This window comes from Mustela nigripes, chromosome 15 (genome assembly GCF_022355385.1).
Source record: "Mustela nigripes isolate SB6536 chromosome 15, MUSNIG.SB6536, whole genome shotgun sequence".
In the NCBI taxonomy this organism is placed as follows: Eukaryota; Metazoa; Chordata; class Mammalia; order Carnivora; family Mustelidae; genus Mustela; species Mustela nigripes.
In genome coordinates, this window is record NC_081571.1 from 31831501 (window position 1) to 31844564 (window position 13064).

Sequence of the window (13064 nt, forward strand, 5' to 3'; positions counted from 1 at the left end):
TGGTTAAGAAGCAGTCATTGAGCTGACACGGGTATAAAAAATAGTTTGGCCTTTTTTTAAGTAAATAGAGTCCAACAGTCTGATTAGTCAGGAACTAGTGCAGATCAGCCTTTTATTAAAGAAATCAATGGAAACTATAGAGGTTATTCTCCTGGTGGCTTTCATAAAGATGGCATAATTTTTATTTAATGCAGACAGGGAGAGATTTACTGCTTTCTTCCATTCTTTTTTTTCCTAGTTAATTGTTAGCTGCTTTTTTTTTTCTTTTTTTCTTTTCTTCTTTCTTTCTTTCTTTCTTTCTAATCACAGACCTCAGCTCTTCAAACACAAAATAACAACTCTGGATTAAAAGTGATAATCTGTGTTTTGAACTTTGAGTAAATTCAAAGATTTGGCATTGGCATGATTGCAGGGCACACATCACTCTTAATCTGTGAACACAGAAATGCATTAAACTTGGTAGTTAACAGATGTACATAGAATTTCATTGCTAAAAGTAGTGAATTTTTTAATATAATTTCATCTTCCCTTTGAATTTGTTCTTGGTTGTTTTGCCTGACAACTTTTATACCTCCTCCTAACCTTGGCGCTGTGCACATAGCTGTCCCAACCGTTTGCGGGAACGGTGCGCTAAATACGCAGCTGTGACTTCCCTTTTGACGTTAGTGAACTCATGCTCATGCATAGCTTATACCTATCCTTGAAATCCACCTGGATTATAAATGTAATGGAAATTTACTGAGCCTCTGTCCTCTCTCCAGTGTTGAAACGTTTAAAATGGATAGACAAGGATTTGGCCAAGTTTGGAGGGAAATCTGGCCACGGTGTTCGCTTCCTTAATTCAGTCATGCATTCTGAGCCGATTCGTTTTCAAATCAGTAAACATCAATGCTGATTATTTTTCAAGTGCTCCCCATTACCATTTCCACCACCACTCCCTTAATACTGCTTTCAAAAGTGCTTTATAGCCACGAAGTGCCTTTTCTGATACGTGAAAATATTTTTTAGCACCAGGAGTAAAATTCTTACTTTCCCCTTCTTGAAATAGACACAGCCATTACTGCATTTTCTCACCCTCTTTATGCCATGGAATTAATTTGCACAGTGAAAGAAAAGATATTTTAAAATAAGTTGGCTTACTTCGCTTTCACGGGCCGTCTGAAAGCTCTGGTGGCCACAGCCCCAGCTCAGCTTCTCGCTACTACTTACGAAGAAAAAGCACCCGTGAGTGACAAGCCAACATGTAAGTCAGTTAATGAGGCAGCCGCTTCAATAACTGGTCATTTTTGGCAAAGAACCTGGGTCTATAAATAATTCAAACCACTTCGGCTGGGTCTTAGCAGCAGGAACTGTCAAAAGTGATATATGGTGCAAAACTTTATCCAAGACTGACCTCCCGTCCCAGGCAGCGTTTCCAATGCAGGCTGTGTGTGACTGACGATAAGCATGCTTGTTTTATATAAATGGCCATCTAGGGATGGCCAATTCAGCCGGGTGGTCAGGTTACCATAGGAACTCTCTTTTCTTACCCTCTGCTGCCCTGGACATTACCTTCCTTGCCTCCTAACCCTCTGATCTCTGGCACTCCTGCCTGCCTTGCTCTGCAGCTCATACCTAACCCCCAGGCCTATGGGTTTCCAGAGGCCCACTTGGTGGGTTTTGTTTTGTTGTGTGGGGTTTGTTTTTGTTTTGTAAGGAACTTTCCTGTTTCTGCTGTGGGCTCCTCAGATGAGGCAGGAATCCCATCTCCTTCTTTCTCCTCAGTACTTTGTATAGTGTCTGGTACAAAGTAAACCTAACCTTGTTTGTTGAATAAATAAGACATATTTTGAGTTTTTAATTTTTTAGAGGGTCTACTCAAAAATCTCTGTCTACAAACATGAATAAAAATACGAAGTTTCTTACTTTCTTATTTTTTTTTGTAAACTACATTGGATAAATTCAGTGTGAACGTCCTGGACATCTCATTCAAACCTGAAGTTGTAATAAGAGATGGACAACAGACAAAAAATCTTTAAAAAGTATGGGTTCTGTGTAGGGGAGATTTTTTTTTTTTTTTAAAGACACTAATGGCCCATATCTTCTAAAATGAGGCTATTTTCAAAATCATAACCCTCGGGTCAGCTTAGGCAGGAGTCACCTGGAGGGGCGGACAGAGCAGAGATTGCAAAGCCAAGAAGGCCTGGATTTGAGTGCCATCTCTGTCACTCTCCAGCCTTGTCACCTCAAGCAGGTCACATTACCCTCACACTTCTGTTAGCTTCAGTTCCCTCCTCACTCAAGTGGGAATCATGAGTCTTTGCAGTTAGGATTCAAAACTGCCCAGAAAGACAAGACGGAGCAGAGTTTCTGGCACACAGTAGGGGCAGCACATGATGGTCAGTGGTGGTTCTCAGGGCTTTGGAAGAGAAGTCAGCAGACCCCTGGAATTGGCTGGGAAACAATTCCACGATCAGAGGGAGGGGGGCCTGGCCTCCGTATATCAGACCCTGTCCCTCTCCCCATCCAACCCTTTCATCATTTCCATGGTCCAGAGTCCTCATTGCACAGACCTACCTTCACCTCACCCTCTCCTGTCTTGGTGGGGCCAATGATCCTCAAAATAATGTCTGTGCTGCTCAGATGCTGTTGTGATCCCCATTTTACAAATGACAGAAGAAGCGAGGTACCTAACCTGACCAGCATAAAACACGGTTCGGAAATATCAGAGTCAGGATTTTATTCCCAGTCAGTCCAGTTACAAAGTGGCTGCTTGTACTGTTGTTTTGACTTCCTAGGAAGGAAAGACAGAATTCAGGTGAAAAAATCTTTTTAAATAAACTGTAAGTGCTAAAATGGCTCGTCTTGGAAAGCTAGCAAAGACAAAGAAAAGAACTCAGGTCATTTCTGGACAGTAAAGAACCATGGTCTGATGTGCATGTATTTGACAGTCTTTGTGTTTTCTTGACCAAAACATAACCCTACAGACTAGATTTGGCCCAGGACCTTGTCAGGTGGGTCTCAGAGCTCTGTCCTAGGCTACTGGTAATTTCATTCAACTTCTAGCAACATTCGTGCTTTCTGCTGGTCTTACGTTGGTATCATGCAATAATTTAATACTCAGCTCATACCATGACTTGTTTGCAGATGTGACCCCTCCACAAACAGCTGGTTATATAGAAATCACTGACCTTCAATCAAAGAAACTCCGATATATCCCTGTTCCCAGGTAAGCCACGTTCACCTTTATTCTCATTTCAAATGTCAGATCAAGAGCAAGTCAAGTCTTACTCTGCATTCCAAATAAATCTGTGCTTTTGTCTCCTGAAAGAACAAAGCTCTCCCCCCTCCACTTGCAGTTAGCTTGTATCTTGCTGCTGTTCTGCATGCTTTACTGCTATTTTTATTTTCATTTGGGAAAAATGTTCAAACATTATATAGGTATAAGTCTAACAGCCTTTGAAGGCTTCATTTCTCTATCATTGATCTAGTCATTGACTGATCCCCAATGATAAATTTTTCTGTACTTGAAACAGTGTTTTCAGTATTGGAGAAAATTTTCATCTTATTAACTTTATTTTTTTCTAAGTTTTAATTTGAATTTCCATTAGTTACCATACAGTGTAATATCAGGTACACAGGACAGTAATTCAGCACTTCCATACACCACCCTGCGCTCATCTCGACAAGTGCCCTTCTTAATCCCCATCACCTGCATCACCCATCCCCCTCTGGTAACCATCAGTTTGTTCTCTACAGTTAAGAGTCTGTTTCTGGTTTCTCTCCTTCTCTCTCTTTTTTTTCCCTTTGCTTGTTTGTTTTGTTTCTTAAACTCCACATATGAGTGAAATCATATGGTAATTATCTTCTCTGACTGACTTATTTTGCTTAGCATAATACTCTCGAGCTGCAACCACTGTATTTTTTAACTTTATATATTAGTTTTCAGAGGTGAATGTGTTCAAAATGTCAATGAATTTAAATAGCATTTTTTAAAACGGTTTTTAAAAATGCTGTGAAGGCTATTCAGTAGCTAAAGTCTTCCAGAGTTTCTGAATGGAACTCATGACCATTCACTGCTTCTGTTATTGTCCAGTGATGGAAGCAAGGTACGTAAATCCACTAGACTGAGGACACAGAAGGAAAACTACATTCTTGGTTTCTACGCTTGAGGATCACAGTGTCCTCACTAGTAGCCCATCCCTTTCTGGATGCATCCGTTCCTGATCTCCCTCTCTTACTTGAACCACACACCTGCTCTGGTCTATTTGGTTCAGCTTCCTCATTCTTCCTTACTTTGCTCCCCAGCCAGCACCTCCTTCTTCGAATCTTTTCCTCTGCTTTGGCCTAGGTTGACACCACATCCCCTCATAACATATACTTCCTTATAGGCGACTGAGCCCTCACAACACAGGGAGAAAACCTCACCTGAACTCTCTAACAGAGGAGCCTGGAGAGCCTTCCAGCATGAGAGAAAGTCACCCTCAGCATCACCAGCCACTCCTCCAACCCCCTAGAAGAAACCAGCCCAGCGTGACAGTACACAGTAACTCAGAAACACAGTTTCATTTCTTAGGACCCTTAATCGGGTTCAATAAATATAAGTAATCAAAGCATTACTCAAAAAATAGCTTTACTTGTTCCAACATATATAAATATGCCTTCTTAGAGCACCTTAATGTGTCAGTTTAATGGAAAATGGCTTTTAGTCATTTGGGGAAATTCCTCATTCCATATGAAGTATATGCTTATTAAAATACACTATGAATTCAAGCAACAAAAGCAAAGAACAACTTTGTGTTTTTTACATTTCTAAAACCATTAATAAATTTTTCCCAGTATTTCTCTTAATTGCTCTCTCATTAGCCCTGGCTTTTATTTCATTGCTCTTCTCTTTTAACTTTCTGTGTGAACCGTACGTGATACCTGCCGTGCAAGGAACATCTGGCAGAGCAGCTGTGTAAAGAGCCCAGGCCAGCTGGACACCACAAGGCAGTCCTTCAGAGCCTCCATACTGCCCACCAGAGACAGAATGCAAGCCAGATGTGTCATTGTCAATTCCTTATTAGCCATATTTTTCCAAAGGAAAACAAGATAGGTGAAATTGACTTTAATCACATTTTATTGACCCAATGTATTTAAAATGTTATCATTTTATCATGCACACTCTCTCCTTAAAATAAATAAATATTTTTTGAAAAAATTTAAAAACATAAAATGTTATCATTTTGACACATATTCAATATAAAAATTTTAATGAGATATTTTATATTCCTTTTTTCTTCTTAGTCTTTGAAATCAGTTATGTATTTTACACTTTTGGAACATCTCCGTTTGGACTTGCCATATTTCAAGTGCCATGTGATTTGGAGTCTGTTCATTATCAGTATATCCTGAATTTCTCTTGAGATTAGCTATTGCCATTTTTGGCATATATGCAATCCAAGAGAACAACCCATCTGGATTTCAGTTTTCCTGCTAGTTGCTTAAATTTAGCATTCCGCTAGATAGCTGGAATTTTCCATCTGATGGCTAACTTCAAATAACAGAAAATACAGTAACACTGTAACTACAGGGCCAAAATGAATACATCACTTTTGCCCCCAGTAAAGCTTGAGTCTTTTTCCTCAAGTTTTTGTATTATTTACATCTGTAAAATGATACTGCCTAGCTCTCATCTGTGGGTGTTTGGAAATCTGGGCCTCACTCTACTATAATTCTATGCATTCTTCAATGACCTTGCTATAATGTAGTAAGGAGAAGATACATTTAAAACAAGGTAAAGAAGAGATTCTAGAGTTGGGGAGCAAATTGTGGTAAATACGTGACTTTTTTTCAGCACTGTTTTTTGACATATTGAAGAAATTGCCCATAGACTTTTCAAGTTTCATGGTAAAAAGAGTTAAACATTTAGCCAGTAAATACAGTATTCCACAGTCTTACTTCTTGAGTGCTCTTGGAAGACTCTCAAAAATTATTATTTCATGTAGATAAATTTCATTGTTCTGGGAGAGCCCTTTACTTCACCATCTGTACCTATTAATTTTCTTTACTAAGGCACATGTTCTTGGGGAGAGCACCATGAGGTAAATCCTGTATTATATCAAATGTCACCTTCTTTGAGTCCTTCTAGCCCTGTAAAGTAGTTCTGAAATCCTGGGACCCATACTACTGTTATCATCCTCTACATATTAACATTTTCTAAAACTTCTGTGTCCCAGAGCAGCTAGCTCGGTCACTCTGTCTAAGGCAGACTGGGAAGAAAGGTCAAAGTAGCCTTGGTTTATTCTTTAGAATATTAGAAGATTTTATCCAACATATAGTGGTTTTCCCAGGTCTACACTGATGGTTTATTATGTTTTTATTATCTGATCAGACTATCCCTTTAGTCCATTTATTTCATATAGAAAATATCAGATGTATTTAGACAGCCAACACTGGTAATTAGAACTTCTAATCTGTTTCTTTTGCACAGTGAGAGCTATATTCAGAAAAAGGAAGTATGCAGTTGACTTATAGGCAAAAGCTGCATCCCTAGAAATGAATATATAACAAAGGAAATATGTATATGTATGAAATATGTAATATGAGAAATACATAAATTCCTTGTTATAAATTCCTGTAACTCCCTAAGTTAGAAAATGCAAAATATTTAATACAAATGCAATTAAAGCCCATAGACAAGATATCAGTTTTCAGTTTCAGCACTTACACTGAAACTTAGAGCCCTAAGGAGTGAGCCCAGCATTGCAGGCACATGAGATCTGAGACGGTTTAGCATTCTTTTCCTTCTGACAGTGAATGCTAGCATCATCGGGAGTCCACAAATACAGAAAACATGTAAATAACCAATAGATAACTGTGGATTTTTTTTTCTTACAGATGACTCTCTTGCTGTCTTTTAATGTGCTTGCTACTAGAGTATTTTATGGCAAGTTTAATGAACCAAAATTAGGCAAACTAGCTACTGATTACTGTAATTTCCTTATCAGATCAGAATATCTCTCGCCGTATACCACATGGCTCTCTACTATTTCGGACACAGATGCTCTGCTAGCTGAGTGGGGCAAAGGTGGCGTTGTTACCGTTGACATGGGAGGTCATATCAGGCTCTGGGAAACTGGACTGGAACATCTGCAGCGATCCCTCATGGAATGGAGAAACATGATTGGACGAGAAGGTGACAGACATATGCAGGTACCACTCAAACTGGCCTCCCCTCTTATATGCAGGGGCATATTCAAGTATATCTTTTAGTTGCAGCTGCCACAGTTGTGGAAACTTCTGGCCCCAAAACTTAAATATGGTTGCTTAATAGCTAAAATAATTTCTCATGATAGAGAAAGACAAACCTATCCCTCTAGAGAGTGAAAAAGTTAAAATGTGCCCCTTTTATGGTCAGTGCCTAAATATTCAGGTCCCTCACATCATAGCATGAAAATACAATCAGCTTTTGTTGTCTAACCTCCAGTAGTAGTCAGTTTCCAGCACCACCTTCACATCTGTTCTGACCGTTACTGCGGTCATCTTCAGCATGTCCTCATGCTACCAAGGAAGCAGAGATACTGATGTAAAATATAGCCCATTACCGTAGGGCCAAAACCTATAACCTAGAGAAGATGAGTAAATGGCACATCCGGTAGAGATGCATCTTGACTTAGCAGTGGTCAAAAGTTGTCCCAACCCTGCACTGAAAAGAAACATGGCAACAGGGCACCAAAGTGAGAGGAAGCTCCAGAAATGGCTCAGTCCACAGCTAATCTAGTTGCTGTCTGGAACTCCCATGAACAACGAGGAGAGCTGTGTGCCCATAAGTACTGAAGCATATCATTAAAGGATTTATTTGTAATTGATTTATTTTAATCTTTAGAAGAAAACTTCGCTGTTTACATTTCATTTTTATCCAGCAAGGTAGGAAGGAAAAATAGATTCCTGCCAGCTGTGTTGCTCTGTAAAGAACCAATTAGCAAGATAAAAAATTTCCACCAACTATTCCACTGATATCTGATTAATAATTACTCCTTTATGTGGTTATTTTTGTGATTTCCCTTAAAGGAGAAGGTTTAGATTTGTGAATGAATAATACATATTTTTCTCAGATTCTTAAAAGTTTATAGGAACATGGTCAAAATTGGCAAGCAACCTCAACTTTTTGAAAGGGTATGAATATATTAATTTAATTAAGCTAAAACAAATGTATTGCTCTAAAATAAACATGTCATTAAGTACAGTGATGCTATCATGGCAACAGACTGACTGTTGGTCACTATCCATAACAATAATTAGAAAATTAATTAACTGTGGTTCTGATTCTCTTATTATTCTAAGCATTAGTTTCTTTTTCTTGTGAATTAATCTCCTCTTTTCATTACAGTGCTTGAGGCCTAAGAGTAAATACTATTGTGTTTGTATTTCTTATATTTTATTTCAATCTCTCATATGTCATAGAAATGAAAGGTCCTAGTTTTCCAAGGGTCAAGATTGTGGCTTCTTCCACAATAGAACTTTAAAAAAGGAATTTTATTCATGATTTTCATAACTGGTCTTGACTGCTACAAAAGTTAACCCCTCTTTGCATTTAAGCCATATACTCTTCTCTTCCCTGACTTCCCCGACTCTGTTGTTCATCTTCCTTTTCCCAACTCCTAGCATAGTGATTGATACACAGTAGGCAGTTAATGTGTTTGTGTATGTCACACTCGTATATACTAATTGCACTGGCCACTGAAGCTATTTGATGAAAATGGAATTGTTCTTTTAAACTGTCACAAGTTATTCATTTGTTTTTAATGTAACCAAATAAGTATTTAGTGAAAGAGTATCTATAGCTAATCAGCTAGAAATGAACAGAAATATATTCTCTAATATTTCAAAAATAATCAAAATGCTTGGCTGAGGTTTTCAAGGCAACATCTGATCCTTCCCAAACCAAACTTTTTGCAGGAAATGTATAACTTTATGTCTCCAGTTCATAGTTCTGCTGTAGCAGAAATAAGACGTATTTAGAAATAAAGTTACATGTTTGAGAATTGGATGTTAGTTTCCCTTAGAAACTTAGGATAGATGTTATCCAACTTTCTCCTTCCATTTCTGTGTTCCTGAATCCATTTTGGTCGATATTGAAATGTATATTTATATATGTACTCAAACCGAGAAACAGACTGTGATCTTGCATCTTTATGTGTAAACAGACAGGATTAATTGTCCAAATGGTCTGCCATTGTTTTAGTTTTGGGTCACATCTCTCCTCTTCTCCCTGCTTGGTAAATAATGAGACTGTATATTTAATCGCTCTTATTTAGACCAGTTGGTGTGATTATTTATGAGTAGTTTACACAACCAAATCCAGATAGGAACCATGACAGAGCAATGGTTCTAACAAGCAGAAATGTGCCTTTTTCAATTCCTGTACTGTGTGATCCCTCAGGCTATTCCTCATTAATGGGCCCTTTATTCGGCATATGTCTACTCCTGGTTTTGGACCTTGAAAAATGCCTTTCTTGGAAATATTGAGAAAAAAGTGTATGTTCTCGGGACTGTCCTTAATGCTGGCTGAATGCCCACCCCTTCCCTGCTTCTGGCAGAGTAACCCGATCTCCACCTAGTGGTGAAATGGATTTACTTTACATCCTGGAAATTTGAAAGGCCTGCTTGGCACTTCAGTCCTTTAAGGCAGCCCCAGGCCTGCTTGCATGGGGGGTGTACACACGCCTGCCTTGAATGGTTCCTGTTGGTCACGAGATGTTCCTTAAGGTCAGCAGTGAAGGCAGGCAAACAGCCTGGCAAGCCATGCCCCACTTATTGACCCACTTTTTTCCCTGATTCTTCTGCATGGGATCAGAACTGCTGATACTTAGATAAACGTCAGCTACACACTTTATCACTCTACTTTACATCTTGCTACATTTCAGTCTTCTAGAGTTATTAGTTCTTAGCCATTGTTGCTTTGAATTTTAATTTTTGCCGAATGAATTCATTGATAGTTTTCTTTCATGAGTACAGTTTGAAAGAGAGTATTTATTGAGCTCTGCATATAAAATGTGCTCATTAATTTTACATGTTTTGATAGGAACATGTGTTTTTCTCACAGCAAACAACAAACTCAAAGTGTCAGCATAACTGTAGTTCTAAAAGCCCATAATTAAGAATTCATATTTATGGGACGCCTGGGTGGCTCAGTCGGTTAATCATCTACTTCTGGCTCAGGTCATGATCTCAGGGTCCTGGAATGGAGCCCTACATGGGACTTCCTGCTCAGTGGGGAGTCTGCTTATCCCTCGCCCTCTGCCCCTCCTCTTGCTCATGCTCTCTTTCTCTCAAATAAAATTTTTTTTTTTAAAAGAATTCCTATTTGTTATTTTTAGACTCCATATTTTCAGAAACATGTGTTAATTGTAAGTCAAAATGTTTCTGACCGTGCTTCAGTGTTCTCTATAAAGTATATTTTTCCATTTTTGTTTAGCTACATTTGGATTTGTCCCAAGAAGGCTATTAAAGCTACATCCCACTTTTCTTCAAAACTCAGATCCTCTTCTCTAAAAAGCTCCTGGTGACTGTTCTTGTGGGAGCACAAAGGCTAAAAGGTTATAGCTGCCAAATGTTATTGTCTAATTACAGTAAACTAATTAGAAAGTAAATCATCTATATATTATTGGTAGAATCTCTCTGAGACCTTTGTATACTTGTAAAATGGAGAGAATCTTTGGAACACACTGTGGGACTAGAACTTACTCATTTGTACAGTGAAGATAGTGCCCAGTACACAGTAGATGCTTAGTACAGGCATGAAACAAATACATAGAAAAGATAACTAATTTATATTAAGCACCATTAATCCTTTCCCCCATTTAAAGAAGACATTCTAGCAATATGAGTAAAGGTGAATTGCTGCACTTTGGTAAATAATCCTGTCCTTTTCTTTAACTACTAGCTCAACAGGATTTTTTTTTTTTTTTAAGATCACGGTAAGATAGTAAGTCCTGCTTCTGGTTTTAGAAACCACTAGATCATTTCACTGGACCTCTAATAGCACATTTAGTTTTGCAGTATGCAGACTGTTCTCTCCACATGTGAGGGGGCTTGCAGTTCTTTTTTTTAAGGAGGATAGTTCGTAGTTCACTCTTATACTTCATTCTTCACTTTGGCCAGTAACTCTGAAAATACTTAACAGTCTAATTCAGTGGGTCATTATTACAGAGCAACCCATATTTTATAGGATTACTATATGTACATGTATCTTTGGAAATCTTCCTTGGCTCAAAAGGTAATGCTTTTTTTTTTCCTTTTTTTTTTTTTTTATAATTTCCCACCATATCTCCTAGCAATATGAGTAGAGCTGGTTTTCAGCAAGATGTTCTAGCCACTTGCCTATGCGGTAGCATTTGAACAAGACCTCTAATGATTTTCCCATGTTCCTGCTAGAGAAATTCCCAGCCATAGAAATTCATTTTGAATCTAGATTCGGAATAAGACTTAAAGATTTGAATAAGGTCTCTAATGAAAATGCAAGATGGCAGAGGAGGAGTACCCCGTGGTGTGCTGATAGACCAGCTCTTTGAGGAGGGAAGGGGAGGGCCGTTTATAATATTTGCCAATTTCCATGGTGTAAATACTCCCTCAGTGGCTGATTTCAAGCAACCAAAGGTTAAGAATCTAGTTGCTAAATGCCTGAGTATTTAGCAGCTATCTCTCACAAAGTGGTACAGTCAGGCTCCAGTGTGCCGCTGTCTTGATTAAACCTTTAAACCCCACCCCCTGCCCCACTAGGAAAATTATCACAGTTACCTATCTGCAAGGTCTTTCAGAAATCAGGCAACAGAAATGTAGGTGAGAGAGAGAGGCAACAGAAAAAGGAAAGAAGTACTAAGAACACGGGTAAGTTGGTGTCGCATTATCCTTGGGAAATGTTGAAGCCTGCCGCTGTCCCAGTCATAGATTGGCGATGCTCCTTCTGAACCAGGAATTCAGTCTGAACAAGGAATTGGGAAGAAGTCTGCGCTCAAGTACGATGACGCTTGTGGGTTCATGAGCACAAGCTGCCGTTTTTAGAAACACCATTTCCAAAGGAAATCACCAGCTGGTTTTGACATTCATCCAGAAGCAGTACTTCCATTAGATCACAACTTTGTTGGTAACTGCTAAATATAACTAAAATTAAATGAGCAACCACCTCCCCGAGACAAGCAAATCAACAAGCCTATGACTTTCAGGGAGGTCATGAGTTTTCATTAACCTTTTACACATATCTATCTGACAAAAACAATAATCCTCTAAATCACAGTAACTGTGGGCATTATGGTGCCTTAAACTAACATTAAAAGCAGAAATATCATCTTGCCTTCTCATTGTAGAAAAGACCTAACCTTAGGAAGTTGCTTTTCACATCATCAGCAACAGAAGTATTCTGACTTCTTTCTTTCATGGCAAACCTTAATATCATTATTCTATATGTTACTATACCCCAGTGCATATATTTTTTTAAGATTTATTTATTTGACAGAGGGCGAGATCGCAAGTAGGCAGAGAGGCAGGAAGAGAGAGGGGGAAGCAGACTCCCCGCTAAGCAGAGAGCCCAATGTGGGGCTCGATCCTAGGACCCTGAGGTCATGACCTGAGCCAAAGGCAGAGGCCCAACCCACTGAGCCACCCAGGCCCCCCCCCCCCCGCTCCAGTGCATGTTATTTAACAACATGATCAACAAGTAAAGAAGTGATCTTAGCAATATTTAAAGTATATGAGGAAAATAAATTAATTCTGTAATATATCAGTTATAAATTGAGATGTCGAATGCAATGAATATGTTGACAAGCAATGGGTCTAGAATTTTTAGGATTCTGAGCTCATTATCTATATGTTTTGTGAAATCACAATGACTCTAGAAATAAAACTTTGCTGTTATATTCGTAAATAAAATTGTAATTTTATTCATAAACAGTACAACCTGTTGGCTCTACTTTCCAGTTATAATATAAAGACAGTACAATGCACTGTACCTTACAAAGTTAAGAATGAAATGCATTAGGGGCGCCTGGGTGGCTCAGTGGGTTAAGCCGCTGCCTTCAGCTCAGGTCATGATCTCAGGGTCC

At 38.7% G+C, this 13064-nt stretch overlaps 1 protein-coding gene across 1 annotated transcript in view; it reads left to right on the forward strand.

Moving 5' to 3' along the window:
- VWA8 (von Willebrand factor A domain containing 8) overlaps positions 1–13064 on the forward strand; it is a 326523-nt gene that overhangs the window by 235663 nt on the left and 77796 nt on the right. The window contains exons 36-37 of the mRNA XM_059378120.1: positions 3127–3208; positions 6972–7176. Of these exons, the coding sequence (XP_059234103.1) occupies positions 3127–3208; positions 6972–7176 (287 nt within the window). The remainder of the gene's footprint in view (positions 1–3126; positions 3209–6971; positions 7177–13064) is intronic.